The sequence below is a fragment of the Lissotriton vulgaris genome, chromosome 3_1 (genome assembly GCF_964263255.1).
Source record: "Lissotriton vulgaris chromosome 3_1, aLisVul1.2, whole genome shotgun sequence".
Classification (NCBI taxonomy): domain Eukaryota; kingdom Metazoa; phylum Chordata; class Amphibia; order Caudata; family Salamandridae; genus Lissotriton; species Lissotriton vulgaris.
In genome coordinates, this window is record NC_141689.1 from 495,002,881 (window position 1) to 495,021,816 (window position 18,936).

The 18,936-nt window shown below is 43.8% G+C and overlaps 1 protein-coding gene across 2 annotated transcripts in view; it reads right to left on the reverse strand.

Annotated features, from left to right (window-relative positions):
- JMY (junction mediating and regulatory protein, p53 cofactor) overlaps positions 1-18,936 on the reverse strand; it is a 483,755-nt gene that overhangs the window by 284,375 nt on the left and 180,444 nt on the right. For both annotated transcript variants that reach the window (XM_086960737.1, XM_086960738.1), the window contains exon 5: positions 16,739-16,904. In XM_086960737.1, coding sequence (XP_086816863.1) covers positions 16,739-16,904 — 166 coding nt within the window. The remainder of the gene's footprint in view (positions 1-16,738; positions 16,905-18,936) is intronic.

The window sequence follows — 18,936 nt, forward strand, 5'->3', positions numbered from 1 at the left end:
ACAAATCACACAGCTATCAGCTGGGAATCAGTTTTCCACCAGTCAGAGGAACGAATACAGACAGCTAAACTTGCATCATTTCTAGCACCATCCAGTAGACTGAGCCAACAGGCTCTCTTCATACTCCCTATTTGAACACAGTTAAGCTTACAACTATAGAACAGACGCTGTCAGAACTAGCTAGTTTCAGTTTATTACTAGTGCACTACATATCACTATGGTCTATAAAAAGAAATGTCACTTGCAATATGGTTCCAATAGCATTACAATTTAGCCCGTCTAAGACTTCTGGATTATTATTATTATTATTATTAATTGTGTTTTGTTAAGCGAAAACAACCCGGAGGCCTCGTAGCGCTGTATTGTCTGAATCAAGAGAGGGCTAAGAGAGCCAAGTTAGGTGAAAAGGAGAGTTTTCAGATCCTTCCGGAATTTCAGCAGGTTAGATTCACTGCGAAGGGTACCAGGCAAGGAGTTCCAAGCCTTGGCGGCATTCAAGGAAAAGGATCGCCCGCCCCATCTAGCACGTTTGGTTTGGTTTATTGTGGCTAAGAAAGCTGTACTAGATCTCAGAGATCTATGAGGAAGATAAGGGGTCGCCAGAGAACAAATCATAGATGGAGCGGTCTTCCACATGGCCCTGTGCATGATGCACATAGATTTGAACAGAACTCTGGCCTTAATGGGTAGCCAGTGGAGTTTCTTCAAAGCTGCTGTGCCAGATTCTCGCCGGCTAAGGCCTAGGAGGAGGCGAGCAGCTGCATTTTGAGTAGTCTGGAGTTTCCTAATGGTGGAGATAGGAGCCCCCAGGTATAGGGAATTTCCGTAATCCAAACGAGAAAGAATAATTGCTTGCACCATTATTCTGCGTGCTTGGAAGGGTAGGAGTGGCAACACCTTCCTGAGCATCCGCATCAAGCCGAAGCAGGTGGCGGACAGGACGGTCGCTTGTTGATTAAAGTTTAGATTTGTGTCCAGCCATATGCCCAGGCTTTTTATTTGGGTTTTTGGTTGGGGCGGGTTTCCCATGCATGGGGGCCATTCTAACATAGGACTGGGGATGACTGAATTGGCCAGGATCATAAGCTCCGTTTTCTCACCGTTGAGCATTAAGTGTGAGGAAGTCATCCACTGATTTATTGCTACCAAGCATTTAGTGAGGTTAGGGTGGGAGGTGTTGGGCTGGTTCATTGATACAACCAGTTGCGTATCGTCGGCGTAGGTTACTATGTCTAGACCAAACAAATGCACAATGTCAGCAAGAGGTTGCAAGTAAACATTAAAAAGGGTAGGGCTCAAGGACGAGCCCTGTGGTACACCTCGATCAAGGGGCCACATTTTTGAGTGGGTGTTGCTCTCTACTACCTCAAAAGAACGATTCTCCAGGAAGGACTGAAGCCAGTGTATGGCCCTCCCTGAGATTCCTATTTGGCGTAGGCGGTGGAGAAGAATGCTGGTGTTGACAGTGTCGAAGGCGGCACTGAGATCAAGCAACATAATTGCTACAGTGCCGCCTTGGTCCATCTGTTTCCTTGCCACCTCAGTCACCGTCAGAAGAGCAGCTTCAGTTCCTAACTTGGGGCGGAAACCTGCTTGGGAGTCATGAAGCAGAAGGTTGTTTTCCAGATATTGTGTGATGGTGGCATTGATATGTTTCTCCAACAGTTTACTGACCCAGGGGAGAAGTGAACTTGGACGATAGTTGGCCATGTTGTCAGGGTCCAAGGTGTTTTTTTTTAGTAGTGCTCTAACTTGGGCGCATTTCCACGCCATAGGAACTATACCTGTAGTGATAGAGGAGTTTAAAATATTAAGGATAACAGGCCTAATAGTGTTTATGATCTTAGTTAGATGGCGGGGGGGGCGGGATCAGTAGGTGACCCAGATTTGACATTCCGCATTAGGATATCAAGTGAGTCCTCATTAAGCAAAGGGAACTCATCCAATGTCTGAGGCGTAGAATACAGTGGGATAGTTCTGTTGTCAGTGACCACAGAGGGAGATGAAAACGTGGAAGTGATGTTCTGTATTTTCTTATAAAAATATTCGCCTGGCTGTCACACCGTGTCTGGGTTTTGTTAGGATCAAGGGGAATAGTCAGGGTATCAATGAGAAATTTAGCAATTTTAAAAATTTCACTTGGAGAGTTAGAAGCACTGGTGATTTTGCTTTCGAAATAAGAAGCTTTTGTATTTCTGATTTCCGCTTTATATTTTTTAATTGCCTCTTGATGGTTAGATTTATTTAGATTGATGCGGAAGACCCTCCAAGTTCGTTTTAATTTCCTGCAGACTCTTTTCAACTCTTTGAGTTGGGGGGTATACCATGGTGAGTCTCTTGATTTAGTTTTTTCTTTACGATCTCTCAGGGGTGCGACAGAATCCAATGCTGTACGCAGCCAGTTGGTGTAGTTGTCGTAGGGAGACGTAGGGTCTGTTTCAATTTGGAGGGGAGCGGGGGACAAGGATTTAGTCCACCGGTCAATGGAGATGTTTGACCATTCTCTCCCCTGCAAAGTAGTGCGAGGGAGGATTGGGGCTGAGATAACTGGTGTCCACTGTATCGGGATCAGATAGTGGTCTGTCTAGTCTTTGGTCATTGCTGAATACCCAGTCTAAAAGATGACCTTTTTCATGAGTGGGTTGAAAACCTTTCTGTGTGATTTGAAGGGCCGCCAGATCATCTACCAGAGATCTGGCCACCGAGTTACTGGGGTCATCCAAATGGATATTGATATCTCCTAATAGGGAGAAATGAGGTCGTGCGACCACTAATTCTGCTACTCTAGAGTGGAGTGAGTCAAGAAACTCTCCCATTTGATTGGGGGGGCGATAAATAAGGATGCCAGAGAAGGTGGCGGTGGGTTCAAAATCCAAGGAGAAATGCATGCTTTCGCAATTAGATATCGTGGTCGGGCTGATCCTACAATGATAGTGGTTTTTAAGAAGAATACCTAAACCCCCTCCTCTACCCTGTGGTCTGTCCATCCTATGAAGGGCATATCCCAGTTGCATGAGGGCAGTAATGTCCGGGTCAGATGCGTCTTGGAGCCAGGTTTCTGTCAAAAATATCACATCAGGACTAGTTTCTTCTAGAAGGAGTGCCATTTGCACTGCATGTTTTATAAGAGAACGACAATTTAGAAGAAACATTTTATAGTATTTGGCAGTGTAAGGGGTACCACTATAACTAGTGAGTGTGTACTTACAGTGGGGACAGATGCCAGTAGTTAAGTCCGGGTGGATTGAATGCCGACAGAGATCTTGTGTAGGTGGTATTAAATTTTTCAGGGAAAGCGAGTCATACCGCATAGGTGGAGCGCCGTACGTTCTAAATTGACATGGGGGGTGGCCCCTGGTCCCGTCCGGTCGCAGACGGGCGCAGACGGGCTTGCCTTTGGCGCGCCTTCGGCTTCACAAATAATTAGACAATCACTGCTACATGGACAAACTTGTCATGATACTAAATGGAGTACCACCCTCACATGGCATAACTTGATGACCTCATCCACACATGTTCAAGCTGAATGATAGTAGGCATGCACACCTCTAAAAAACTCATACTTGCCTTTACATTGACATTTGCCTTGCTAACCCTGCCTAACGGAATATGGCCATATTGTCTTGTTCTTTGTGAAAACTCAATAAAAGATTTAAACCATAAAAAACTCCTACTCGGGTTGATCACCTCCAAATACCAACTGAAGACACCTAATCATACCAATCAACTGAACCAGCAATCTATGAATACCACATATCAGAACACATGAACATACAGACCTGTAAGTAACAATCAGGTCACATGCATAGAAAGAACATGTCTGCAACATGTACTGGTAGACAAATAAACATAGGGGCTTTTACTTTATATTGTTATGTTGCAACAAGTTTGTCACATACAAGATCACTACAGCCATAAAGCATCAGTGACTACTGAACCAACACACTATTATACGTTTAAAGGTTCCTCAGCTTCATCACATTAGGAGTATGCTCCTTAACCAAACATTAGATATCGACAAACAGAATGCAAGAATGCTACACAAGAAAAGAACTTTAGAAAGTGCAAGTTATATCTAATAAAATGATTAAGGCTGCTAGCAAAGAAAGCTTTATAATCCTAAAGCAAAGACTACTTACCTGTAATCAGAGCCCTGGATAATGTTGTTAATGTTAAGTAGCACTTCTATAGAATCGCCACATATGGATAAGATGTATAATTAGCTCTGTGGATTGAGCATATGATGAAACATGGTTTTCTTCTTTCAAATAAAAATAAACTGAACAGTTAACAAAAATAGGCTACACCACAGCTGCCCAAAGAAGTTCTAGAAGAGCCAGATCCAGTCCAGTTTTACAGGATACCCACACAGGATACATTTACATACGAGTATATGGAATTCATTTACCTATATTGTAGTTATATTAGTAATCTGGCATAAATCCAGCTGTTCTGTGATTATCCTGGACACCTACAGCAGACACCTGTACTCTACAGGGAATAGGTATTCTGCCCTTTAAAAGATAGGCCCATCCAGTAAGGCAGTCCCCTCCATTTTGTTCTCTCTCTCCCATAAGAGGATCAGGAATAATCACTGTGTTAGGACTCGGGCATTCTTAGTTCATGTCGTTCCAGCTTTACAAATGGCTGGTTATTGTAAAAAAATCACAACCCTGAGAAAGAAAAACCTTTTCAAGAATGAATACCCTATTATAGTTTTTCAGAGTGTTCTTTGACCCATCCAGGCCTTATCTGTTAATTCTATAACAACTATTCCCAGACAAGTCCTGCATGTATTTTTTTTATTGCATGCAGTGATGTAGAAATGCCCAAAAGAGTATTGGGTAAGTGTTGAAAATGCGAGACAAGAAAACCTGTAAGTATGGAATGACCAGAAAGGTAATTTGTCCTTGACCTGCTGTCCTGCTTACCCTCCTGCTCAACTGATTGGGAAGCTAATTTCACACCACAAAATGGCTGGGAGTAGACAGCATATACCTAGCTAAGATTCAAGCAAGTAAGCTGTGAAGAATTCCTTAAATGAAACTTTTCACATTTCCTTGTTACTTCTCTAAAGATGGTTGCAATAGGAACATATTATGTGAAATGCCACCTATGGTGCCTATGCTGCAGTGGGTGCGAATGTGACATCTCTAATGAGCTAGGAGCCTTGAAAAATCTTAACATGTAGAAATACAAGAGGAAGCCCAAACATGGGGAAAGTGGATCAAAGTCCAGAGTGACCATCCTTTCCTCAGACATAGCCTTCTGCAGAGGAAACTGCACAGTTGTGTGGGTCCCCTGCTGCAAGAAGAGTTGTAAAAAGGTGGATGTGAACCAGGTGGCAATGCTGCGACTTGGAAGTGATTTGTTGGGCCCTTGGCATGCAAACCGAGAGAGGATTCAGGAGGTGGATAAGGCAGCAGAAATCAGTGAGCACTCCCCTCCATCCCCATGCTGAAGGAGAGGAGCTTGAATCTCAACACAGGTAAACATGGCAGGTGCTTTAAAAGCGGAGATGAAGACATTTCAAATATTTATGACAAGAGAAACTAGAGAGTCGAACATTATTGATTCTTCTTTTAAATACCACTCCTTAACAGCTCTTCAAAGTTTACAGAACATAATCTTTAAACTTCTAGAAATAGAAAGCTTCCTCTAATTCATAAGTAACTCTTAACAACAATATTCTGACTTTTTGTTTCTGCTATGAGAATCTGAAAATAATTAATCGTCTGCCAGCCTGCTATGAGTGAATCATATGTCATATCAACGTAATGCCTATTTTCTAAATACTGATTTTCAACTTCTCAAACTTGATCTCCAAGCAATCATCTATTTATTTTTTACAGAATTTAATGTTTACCCGATATAACCTCCCATGGAACCACAGGAGGATAGGGGGGATACTGCTAGCCTCCACATCTTTATTAAAATACAGAATCTAGGGCCATATGCATCATCAAACTGATTTGCGATTCTGAAATAGCGATTTTTTAGAAATCACTATTTCAGAATCGCAAATTGGGATGCACGTACAAATTCTAAATTATTTTGCGAATTCTTAGTATTCCTTAATTTCGATTAGCAAATTGCGAATCACAATTAAGGAATACTTTCCCATTCATTTCTATGGGCCAGGAAGCCCATAGGAATGAATGGGAAGTTATTCTCAATTTGCGATTCGCAATTTGAGAATCGCAAATTGAGAATAATTTCAAGGGTGCAGGGGCGTCCAAAGGACACCCTGTTGCACCCCTGAAATAAGCATGGGTGCACATGTGGGGCACATACATGCCCTAAGGAAATGTATGTGCATCACATGGCACTTTGAAAAATGCAAAAATTTGCATTTTTCAAGGAATTCGCAACTTCACCACCAACTTGAAGTTGGTGGTAATTTGCAATTCCTTAAGGACAATTTGCATTTTTTTTCCTTCATACATTGCATTTAAGGAATCACAAAATTTGTGATTCCTTAAATGCAATAGCAAAATAAGGAATCACAAATTTTGCAATTCCTTATTTTGCACCAGATTTTCCTTAATACATACCATTTAGCAAATTCGCATTCGCAAACGCCGAAATTCTGCAAATTTCGGCGTTTGCGAATGCGAATTTGCTTGATACATATGGCCCCTAGTGTCAAACATTTCAGACAAGACCAGAAACTAGCATTATTCATGTTCAAAGATTCTCCAACGCGGCACTAGTGGCATACTTAATTGGTCTTAAATAGAAGTTTTCAAAAATGACAGCCAAATAAATATCCAAACAGCCAAATAAACATCACTCACTATGGTCCCTCTTAGTGAATAAACATCAACATGCCCACACTTGCATCCTTCATCATCATTTTAACTCATCTAGCAATTGTTCGCGGCTGTAACTACATAATACTATTTCGTATAACTACTGCTCCACAACATCCTGACCACATTCTCTTCCAAGACACTTCTGCATGCAAGAACAATACACAAACCTACTCAGTCAACAAAACAAGGAGCGCAAAGTTATCAAACTCATAATCTTTCTCCTTTTCATTACTTCAAGTTTCACCCTATCAGGGTTGCCTCCAAAGTCTGAATATCAGATACTCTAAAATGAACCACAACAAAGTTAAAGTTGCCAATTTCTAGCTTAACCGACATTAAATTCAAAAACATTTTTGCTGGTCATGCTTCAAATAAGCAAACAAAACAAGGAAATATACCTAGCCCTGGAAAGCTTGGAATGAGTTTATCTGTCATGAATCTACTCATGAAAACATCTCTAACAATTGACATGCCTTCATGCAAAATAGGCCCAATACAAATCTGACATGCAATAAATATTTGTTTCGTAACTTAACACCTTAGCTGCGTGTAAACATTTCTCCCCAGTGCTGCGCTGTCCATTAGAACTAGTGCTGAATGGACGTTCAATGGTCGTGCGCAGCACTGGGGAGGTAGCGCTGCTGACGACCATTGGCCGTCAGCAGCACTTAAGGGGTTAAAGCATGGCTGAACAAACCTGATACAAAAATTAACTATCACTGCAGAAGCCTTCAGGCAACTGAAATCCCTTTCCATGCACCAAAGTACCAATGTACTGAAACATTCCAGGATCCCCTACGCCTTTTTCTGGTGCCTGGTGCCCATGCATCCCTGAAGAGAACTAAAGCATGCTCAGAAAGACCTTCAAAATCTCCTGTACTTCTTGTATCCCCCAATCAAGAAGGTTAGGCAGCCTGTTTCCTACCAAAATACGTTTCATCCCCTTGCAGACTTAGCAGGCTCTGTGTAGCCAGGATTAAGTACAGTTCTTATCACCTTAGCTGCTTCGCAAATATCTCTCCCCAGTGCTGCGCTGTCCATTGGAACTAGTGCTGAATGGACGTCCAATGGTCGTGCGCAGCACTGGGGAGGTAGCGCTCGTGACGACCGTTGGCCGTCAGCAGCGCTTAAGAGGTTAAACAACCAGTTTCAACATTCCATCAAACAAAGAGCATTCATTGAAGACCTTGGAAGCCTAGGTCTCACACAAAGAGTAAAGGGACCTAGCCACGCAGATAGACTCCTCATGGGCCCAATTTTCACCAACATCAGCAACATCTGAATCAACAAACCTTTACCAGTCCCCTGGACAGGCCAGACCCTTGTCAAGTAGGAGTTCTTTTCCCGGTCCAATGCACACGTATCACTATCAGACCAGCAGACGGAAACTGGACAGCATCAAGGACTGGAAAACCGCTCTTAACACTCACAGACCCAAACACAGAAATAGCCTCTCAAAAGACATTTCAACAATTGGATCCCTTCTTGCAGCACATTTCTGCCCCTCATCAAACACAGCAATACAACAAGATCCAGACCCCAGGCCACTTGGTACACAAAGGAACTCAGACTTGATCCCGCTCACCAAAGGCACAGCTCTAGCAGACCGGATCGATGCTAGAACCAACAGAAGCAAAGAAATCTTCACCGTTGTGATAAATTTCACCAAGCATCGGCTACTTCCAACTTGATCAACCCCTTGCAGGACCGCTGCAACAATCTCTTTAAATTCTTCAGCAACAACATCCAGCCATTTATAGAAACTTAAACCCGCAAGTGGGCCCGACAAACCTAACCAAACATCTTTTGAACTTATCCAAAGTAACAATGCTAGCCACATCGTCCATCACTCATTAAGAAACCGATGCCACCATGAAGTCCATCCACTAAGGGGACCCATCAGATGCCTGGCCCCACCATGCCTATGCTTGATTTGATTTGATTTGTGGTTTTATAAAGCGTGCATATGCCCTTGGACGTCTTGGCGCTGCAGAAAAAGAAAACAAGTTACTTACCTGTAACTTTGTTCCCCAGTATTGGTAACTTTCATAGATTCCCATGCTTTGTATCATTCCCCGTCGTCGGACTGGGAGTCTCGGTAATAAAAAATATCATAGTAGTAGGTACAAAAGAGAAAGGAAAGGCCTAGGCCTCATTCCCTTTTGTAACATATCAGCCTCTTTTTGTAAAAGAGACCAAACTCTAGGCGTCAGCCAATCAGAAGAGCCTCACCCGTAGAACCTTCCTGAAGGAACCTCAGAGCCTCAGATTTTCGTAGCCGTAGTGTGCTAGACACCATACCTGCTGAAGGCTGAGCTTTCCCCGGGGAGGTGGGTGGTCGCATGGGAATCTATGAAAGTTACCAATACTGGGGAACCAAAGTTACAGGTAAGTAACTTGTTTTCTTGCCCCAGTATTGGAACTTTCATAGATTCCCATGCTTTGTATCAGAATAGCAAGCAGTAAACACCATAAACACATTTTGTAAAGAAGTATATCATAACATTAGCAAGAAAATTACAAAATGTGTTACCCATGGAAGGTGGGATAGAAAGGAAAGCTCACCAATCACTTGAAGAGGTTTCTCAGGACAGCCTGGCCCACAGCCGCGTCATCCTGCTGCAATGACTCTAAGAAGTAATGCTTGGTGAACGTGTGCACGCTGCTCCAGGTAGCAGCCCTGCAGATGTCTTTGATATGTACCCCCGCAAATAGGGCCGTAGAAGAAGCCACTGATCTCGTAAAGTGAGTGAGCACGGATCTTGCCCAGCAGAGGCTTCCCTGCTATCTTGTGGCAGTGCAGAATAGCACTCGAAATCCATCTTGAGATCCCCTGTTTTGACAGAGGGAGACCTTTGTTTGGACCGCCGAAGGCAATGAACAATTGCGAAGACTTTCTAAAGTCCTTGGTTCTGTCTATGTAGAATTTTAGACAGCGTTGCAAATCCAGAGTGTGCAATGTCTTTTCCGCTGGAGTGACTGGGTTCGGAAAAAATGTTTTTAGGATCACGGGCTCATTTAGGTGAAAGTCAGTAGGAACTTTGGGAATGAACCTCGGGTTCGTCCGTAAGATGGTAGTGTTCTTTTTGAACTGCAAAAACGGTTCTTGGATAGTTAGGGCCTGCATCTCCCCTACTCGCCTAGCCAAGAGTAAAGCTAATTTCCATGATAAGTATTTCATGTCTGAGCGGTGAACCGGCTCAAAAGGTCCCTTCATTAGTTGAGCCAGGACTAAGTTTAGATGCCAAGTTTAGATGCCATGTTGGAGGAGGAGATCGCACTGGCGGACTAGCATCGATCTGGGGTGGTATCCAGACCACTGGCTTCCCCATAATCCTCTCTCCTCCAGGTGATCTGCCAAAGGATGAACAAACCCCTCCCAGTTCTCCTCACCTTCCTCTGCTGGCTACCCAGGACAAAAGGGAATACCAGGGGAGAACAGTGGCACAAAAGTACCAACCAGCGTCGGAAGTGGCGGAGGCGTTGTCAATGAAATCGGTGCCGGAGAAGGTGTAGTTAGGTCGAATGGCACCGTTCCGGATCCAGGCCTGGATTCTAGGGGCCCTGCAGTGCGGAGGCTGAAGCCGCCGGCATCGAAGGCCTAGAGCCCCCAGCCAAATCCATGGGGCCCGAAGGCACATCGGCGGAGTAGGGCTGCTCAAAGATGGAGTTGAGGGCTACGTAAAAGGCACAAAGCTCGGTAGGGGAGTCTCCGGCTCATGGGAAGGGAGGGAAGCTCAGAGTCGTCCCAGTAGGCTCTTCTGGCGAACCTTCCGCGTCCCAAATCGCGTTGGTCGACTTACAGAGAGAAGAAGAAGAGCGACTGGGTTTCTTTGCCGCCTTCTTGTGCTTCGACTTATCCAAAAACGAAGACTTCGATGAAGAGTGATGGTGGTGACAAGGCAACCTCTCTCTCGACCGAGACCTCGAGCGGCGTGGAGCTAACCACCGGATGTCCAGAAGCTTTCGGGACTGCTCCAGCAAAGACTTGGGGCTCATAGCCCAACAGTCAGAGCACAACTTCGCGTTGTGGTCACGCTCCAGGCACCAAAGTCACACGAGATGCGGATCCGTGACGGACATCAGCTTGTGACATTTACGCAGTAGTGTAGAGTTAAAGAATGTGGTGCAGGTCAAGTAGCTGCTTTACAAATGTTTGCTCTGGGGATGTTGCCTAGGAAGGCATTGAGGCCCCTTTTTTCCCTAGTAGAGAGTGCTCTGGGAAGATCAGACAAAACATTTTTTAGCTTTTGTGTAACAGTTTTGGATGCATTTAACGATCCATCTGGCAATGCCTAAATTTGATAAGACCTTCCCCTTATATGTTTCAGAACAAGCAACAGTAGTTGTTGTGTTTTTCAGAAGGACTTTGTTCTATCTGCATAGTAAATCAAGGCTTGTTTAACATCCAAGGTATGAAGAGCCCTTTCTACAACCGAGTCAGGCTGAGGAAAAAAGACTGGTATTCTATAAATTGGTTAAGATGGAAAGGCGAGACCACTTTATGAAGAAATTTAGGGTTAGTGAGAAGGACAACCCTATCTTTATGAACCTGATAGAAAGGTTCTTCCAGAGTTAAAGCTTGAAGCTCATTGACACGTCTCAATGATGGGATTGCCACAAGACAGCTACTTGAGTGAAGGAGCTCATAAGGGGGACCCATTAGTCTTGTAAGGACAATGTTTATATTCCACACCATGGCCAGAAGCACCTGGGGAGGAATGGTTTTCTTTAGTCCTTCCATAAAAGCTTTAATGACTGGAATTCTAAAGAGGGAGACATGTTGCCTAGTTTTAAGAGAAGCGGCCAAGGGTAGCCGAATGGAGGTGAAGACTAGTCCACATGTTTAAAGGTGCAGTAGGTAACAACAGATGTTCTGAACACTGGCTGCTAAGGGGTCAATCTGGTTTGAAAGTCAGTAGCAGACAAATATTTTCTATTTGGCAGCATAGAAGGCACTAGTAGTGGGCCCAAGCGCTTAAGAATATTCAGCATTCAAAAGGTAGACTGAGGTAACCAAACTGCAGGACTTCATAAGCCAGATCGTAAGGTTGAGACTGATGGAGTCGAGGGGTCTGATTTCTCTGTGGTTCTGCGTTAGAAGGCTTAACTTGTTGGATAGTCTCTCATGCGGATATACCAAAAGTTCTATGAGAATGGTGAACCACTAGAATGAGGAAGAGGGAGGTTTGTTAAAGCCTCCTAACCACGAACGGAGGGGGTTAGGTGGATAAGCGTAGGCAAATATCCTTGACCATTTCATCCATAGTGCAATGCCCATGGATTGTGGGAATCTGGAGGTGAAGTTTGGACATTTTGTGCTTTCTGTAGTGGCAAAGAAGGCCACATCTGTAAACCCCCAGTATTGGAAGTACTGAAGGAGGACTTTAGGGTTGAGGTTCTACTCGTAGACCTTTAGCCGCATCCTGCTGCGGAGGACAGGAAGCCATTGTCCAACACCGAAGGTACTTAGTCAGCTTGTGGATCCTGTGATGGAGAGCCAGATGGACTGAGCTATCTGAGAAAGCTGTGAAGAGCGAGCGCCTCTCTGCTTCTATATGTAATATATGACTGTCACGTTGGCCACACGCAGGAGGACTAACGTGCCCCCTATGTCAAGAAGGAAAGCTTTGAATGCTAGATGGACAGCTAACAGCTTCAGACAGTTGATGTGGAGGCCCCTGTGATTAGGTTCCCACTGATCCAGGTCAGTCAGGTTTTGTAGATGCACTCCCAACCCAGTGAGAGATGCATCCATTATGATGTAATCTGTGGATCTTCCCAATGACTCATTGTCTGAGACTACAGAAGAGCTAAGCATGCCTGCAATTTGTGCATGTATAACCTTGCAAAGGAAACTATGGTGGTTCAGGGAGCCATTGTGCAGAGGAGGCTCATGATGGTTTAGACTGTGACCTGTGGATCTGAATGATAAAGAAGCAGTGATGCATGAAGCACTGGACTCTTGCCTGACTGGCATATGCTTTGCTGACCTCTGCATTAGGGATGACTCCCAGATAGGGTTAGATTTGAAGGGGCTGGAGATGGAACTTTACAGCGCTGCTGGTACAGCCAATTTCCTTGCAGCAGGTTTATAGTGGCTTGGGTGTGCACACAACACTACTGTTGCTCACTATCAGCCAATCATCCTTGAATGGAAAATCATTGATGCTCTGTCTTCGCTAGTGCTCGACTACTACTGCAATACATTTTGTAAAAATGTGAGGTGCGGTGGTGACCTCAAAGGGCAGCATTTTGAACTGGTAGTGTTTGTCACATACCACAAACCAGAGGGAGCACCAATGCCCTGGATGAATTGGGATATAAAGCAGGCATGTTTGAGGTTGAGTTCAGCTAATGAAGTTCAGCTAATGAAGTCGCCTTGCTGTAGCAGTTGAATGACATCCTGAAGAATGAACATGTGGAAATGTTTTACCAGGATGTAGTTGTTCAGGGGCCCGAGGTACAGAATGAGCTTGAGGGATCTGCAGTGGCATAGTGTGGGCAGGGCTACAGGGGCCATTGCCCCGGGAGCAAAAATCTAGGTGGTGCAAATTTTTTGAAGAAAACAAATTCGTACTACTTACTTAAAAAAACAAATAATAAATTTACGCCAGGAAGTGCCAACGGTTCACGGGTTAAACGGCTCAATACTTGCCTTGCCCCGGGTGCTGGTAACCCATGCTACACCGCTGTGCACCTGGCCTTTTTGGTAATAAGGAAGTAGAGGGAATACATCCTGAGCCTTGTAGATGTTGTAGCACCAGCTCAATAGCCCCTTTAAGAAGTATTGCTTGAACCTTTTCCTAATGCAAGCGTTGATTATCAGGGTAGAGGACATGTCTGTGGGGTGGTATGAAAACAAGCTCCAGGTAACTGTGTTGAATGTTGTCTAACACTCACTGGTCTGAGGTGACGTGTTGCCAAGAGGGGAAGATCATCGGATGTTGTCCTCCGACAGGTGTTAGAGATCAGCAGCCTTCTGACTCCAAACTTGTGCCCTTTCTTACCATGCTCCTCTGAGAGATGTTGTAGGAGTCCCTCCATGTTGTCCTAATGGGCACGGCTGCACCTTGAAAGCAGGCCAGTAGAGTTGGCGTTACGCCAATACCTAGCAAATTGTACCATGACACGCTTGCCAGCAGCATCTGTCCGTTTACTTTTTGTCCGGGGGAGAGGCATCGCTGGTGTCTAGTGTGTTGTGTGTTTACAGGCAATTTGCACCAGCAGGGAATCAGGAGGTAGTTAACCCTAACATAGACGGGGTCTGAAGGGGAAGCCTCTTATCTTTTTTTAATCGTCTCCTTGAAAATATCAGGAGTGGGCTTGAACTTCCCTTTCAACATGGACAAGTACTGCATGGAGCGGTGGGCAGAAGAAAGAGTTTAGAAGAGGGAATCCTCTTTGACAAACACCTTGTGCTTTTCCACTCTGTGGTACGCTGCAGCCCTACCCATACCTTGTGGTTGGAGGAGGTATCGTCTGGAGGGGGGCAAGGTAAAGGTCGGGATCCATATCCCCTAGTGGATCCACATCATAAGGATCCCATGGGTGTCCTTGTGGGGGCATGTTGTATGGTTCTCTCCCGCTGTGTTTGCCCAGTTCAAAATCTGGTGACCCCTGTGTTGAGTATGAAAGTGGGTCAGGCAGACTAGGAGGTAGGAGTGGTGATGCTGAAGGCCTGATTAGTGTGGTAGAAGGGAGTTGTAGGAAGGGCTCAGGAAGAGGACTGGTGGCTTTGCCATGCTTCTTACACTATGTGGATGGGAGCTCCACAGCTTCTTTGAAGCTGAGATTTCTCATTGAGATAGAGTGTACACACCGAAAGTTGGATGAGAATTTGGCCCATCTGGGGGTGGATGACATTCTGCATCTGGTTAGTGTCGCGTTCATCCTGCAGTTTCAGGAGGACTGCTTCAAAGGGGTTGACTCCCGAACTTCCCGCCGGCACCAAATGTTTCGTGCCATCTGGATTTCAACGCCAACAGTTTTGGATCTAACTAACCAGGTCTGCACTGAGTTGCGAGTGGGCAATGCTGAGTGAGTAGGTTTCACAATTTTCTTTTGACACGGAGCTGAAGCTAGGTGTAGGGTCCGCAGTCAAGGTTTGTTGTCAACCATGGCTCGAAGGCAGTGTTGGGTCAGAAGCCAGACTTTGTGGGGCCACCTGTGGAGTGGTAGACCAAAGTTGTGTCAAGGGGCAGTGGGAGCTGTACTCGCGACATGTTGCGCCGGCAGGAGCTCTTAGATCTCGAGGTCAGAGCCAGAAGTCTCCTCAGGCAAGAAAGCCTCCTCATCAGCAGCTGACGACTTGGGATGATGTCAGCCCTTGAGGTCCTGGATGCCGAAGAGGCCTGACTTATCTTTATCGCTCCTGCACCACATCTTATGTCGATGGGCCCAGGCAGTCTTGAAGAGTCTTTTTCGACTGGAAGGACTGGCAGGCATTCCAAGAGGCCTCACCATGCTCTGGTGAGAGCAAAAGATTACAGACCTAGTGGAGGCTTCGTGCAACCCCGAGGGCAATATCAAAAAGGCATCCGTTCCATCACAGGTGAGGCATGGTAAGAGAGGACTGAGTGGAAGGGAAAAAGGTCCAGATGGAAAATGCCCCAAGGCCCACCTTGGCCCAAGGTCGACCGGAGATTCGCCTCGAATGAAAATGCAGGCGCCAACCTGATATGTGAGAAGGGGAGTGCGATGGAGTACAATACTGATGGAGGGAGAGGAACTGTGAAGGATGAAAAGAATATCAGGATGGTGTAGACCTGGAGCACACATCCGAACCTGATGGTGGAAAGAAAACATTCTAACAATGAAGCCGATGACCATGCACATTGCAAGCAAGAGGTGGATTTACAGTACATTGTGACTCAAAAAACATTCTACAGTGAAAAAGAACTTGCACATATTTGGGCCCAACACTTAGATGGCAGGAGTATGCACAGCATGTACAACTACAGTCACACATGCCTCGTACAGGCATTTTCCCTAGAGAGAAACAGTAATGAATGTACGCTCTCCAGGAACTTCTGAAAATTATTGCATTTACTCCAAACATTGGCATATACCAGAAAATCTACAAGTTGAGCAGGGTTGACGGGTCTGGCCCATCGTGACTGATGTTTAATTGAACCATCTACAATTACAAAACAATGGAAAAGTTGTTGATTGAGATGGAAGCAGCACAATGCAAGAGAAGCGTGGGGAAGCCTTGACAATTCTTCAGAATTAAATGTGAAATGTGTCCCATCTACCAGGATGTTCTATCGAGAATTCTATATATTCCCAGATTAATTTCTAAACAAGTTATAAACAAATGTACTAAAGACAATGTTATACATTAAAGCATAGAAGGAGTGATTTACTAGAATGTAAGCAGGAAGTGCCTAGGATTTTCATAATAATGTAAATGATGAACTTTTGTGAATGTGCCTAACCCTAATCCTGCAGATTTTACAACAGTGCAAAACCCAAAAGGCTATGAATAGAGTTAATATGCAAATGTACCTTATATGCAAACACAAATAAATATACATGTATTTCTCCACTTAGTCTCATTTTAAAGGCAGAGAAATTCCTTACATTTTGCTCCCAGAAAACATGGGAATGTTAGGATGTTTTTGAAAACCAACATGCACACTTATTCAACCCTATTTGGTACAAAGTGTGTGTTTGTGTGAAAACCACTGAATATTGATGAATCAGACTGGTTGGCTGCATCTCAAGATGGTACTTTTCATTTACATAGATCAAAGTTACGGGTCTATAAAATGCGGTGAAAACTGTGATATATAGGTATTTATGGAATATAGTTATAATTATAACATTTACCCATTATAGTCACCAAATAATTTATCGAGCCGTCAGAACTCACTGTCTATGCTAGTACATGGTTTATTTAAATTATACTTGGACTGCACCTGATATTTGTCTTTTGATGCTTTCAAGTTGTGCAGTTAGCAGCAGCTCTTCAAACTTGAGAATCTCAAACTGTACTTCATATAGCTGAAGCTGATGATCGTAATAATCAGCTTCGAGTTGATCCAAAAGGGCCAAGGCTTCGGCTCCACCTTGTAAACTCTGCATCTAAAAAGTGAGGGAAAAGGAAGCGATTCATTTTTTTTTTATAGCTGGTGTACACAAAATTAATCTAGAGATAATAAAAGAGTTCCCATAAAATATCTGTGTAACACTCACAGAAAGCAGAGATTTACTTTACAATGTAGTGTATTTTATAAAAGGATTCACTTGTCTATTAAATATTCTACTGTCATAATGTACTAAGATACATTATTTATGCATATATCTTTGTTCTCCATTATGAGTTTCAATAAATCCATCACAATTGTGAACTTCTTCACTGAATTCGCAGAACACTTTTTTAACAGGTACTCCTGTTTTAATAATACAAACAGTTAGCATTGCCCAACTACAGACATAATCGTCTGCTATTACTATTAGGTTCACTCTCACACAACTTATATTTTATTTCTACCTACTCACCAATGTCAGAACTGATCTTGTGCAAAGTGTTGCTCAGCAGCACTGTGACTCCATGCCAGCATTTTTATCAACCCTGCCTATCTTTATTTTTTGGTCTTTAACCCGTCTTTCAAAACATCTACAGTTCTTCTTCGCCTTAAGGAACACTGCCGAAACAGCCTTTCCCTTAAGAAAAGTTGAGCTTATTCAAAACTTCACCAAAAATGAAATTCCCGCAGTATATTTCTTGAGGTTAAGAATGTTTCCAGCCAGGGCACTCAACTATAACAATATCTGACCGCTTTTCCACTTTCCATACAGTCGATTGTTCTACTTGTCAGATCTGTTGATTTCAATGTAATCTAAAGCATCTCTTTCCTCTTCTACTTCATTGTCCTATGGTGTTTTACAACAAATGACTTGATAAACGAGTCCATTTTCAAACCCCTATTCCTCTCTCAGACTCCATGCACAAATTAATGCAGGCATTCACCCTGTTTGCATGCTCCTTAGTCTGCTAATTCGCTGTTTCAAAATTGATAGTCATGCACTTCCTTTACATTAATCCCTCCAAAACAGATCCTGTTTTTTGCCAGCTGCACCAGCTATCACTTTCCTCTTTAGCACCAATATGTGCAATCAATGAGTTATTTTTTATATTTCAATATTTTTATTGGGGTTCAACATGACTAACTAACACAAACTTTGCCCCATTTACCTTTTCCTCTCTATCTTCCCCTCCCCGCTGCCAGGTGCCATAGTTGGCAATGCCCTCTACCTGTAAAATGTTGGAAGATGTGTTATCTTAACGTAGTCCTTTTTTTTTTTACTGGTATCTGTTTCTCTTTACAGTGCCTGGTTAAGTAGCGTCTCAAGTTACACTTGTTCTCGCTCCAGAATGTTTAGTACCTGCAGGCTTTGGGGGCATTTCATCTCTCACAATTCTTTTTCACATAATCTACTACTAGTGACAGAGTTTTCAAAGAGTTCTTTACTTTCCTTTAGATGTTTGGGCCAATTTCTCAAACACCAGAATATACCACACGGTGAAAAACCACTTCACTTGTTGAGACTTGCTGTGTGCACTAGAGTGCTAAGAGTTTGCTTTGCCGCTAGAAATAGATGGGAAATGGATTTTCCCTCTCATGAGTAAAATAGCTCATTTGCCTAGGGTCTTGGAGTGTTAAGACTTGATATGTACACTAGCTTTCGAAGAAGCCTATAAACAGGAAATATGGCATGTTTTGAGGTGTCCTCTCAGGAGAAATTTTCAGTCGTCGGGTCGCCCCATTTTTGAGTGCTGGATGCATGGCGGAATGCCACACTTGTTATTAGTGGAAGCATTCATTTTCGTCAAGTCCAAAAGATTCCTTCAGTTGCTGGACTAACTTCCCTGTTCTTCCATGCAAAAGACCTCAAGTGTGGGATAGCACCTGCTTCTACATCGGGAAGTTAATATTGTTCATACTTGGGTGTAAATCAAGGGTGTCCAATACTGGGGTGCCAAGGTTTTTGGATCTCATCTGGTTCCCAGGTCAATATCATGGACATCATGATCAAGGGTTGATATATAACGAATATGCTACTTACCAGTATGCATCTGTTCTTGGCATGTAGGGCTGCTGACATTCATATC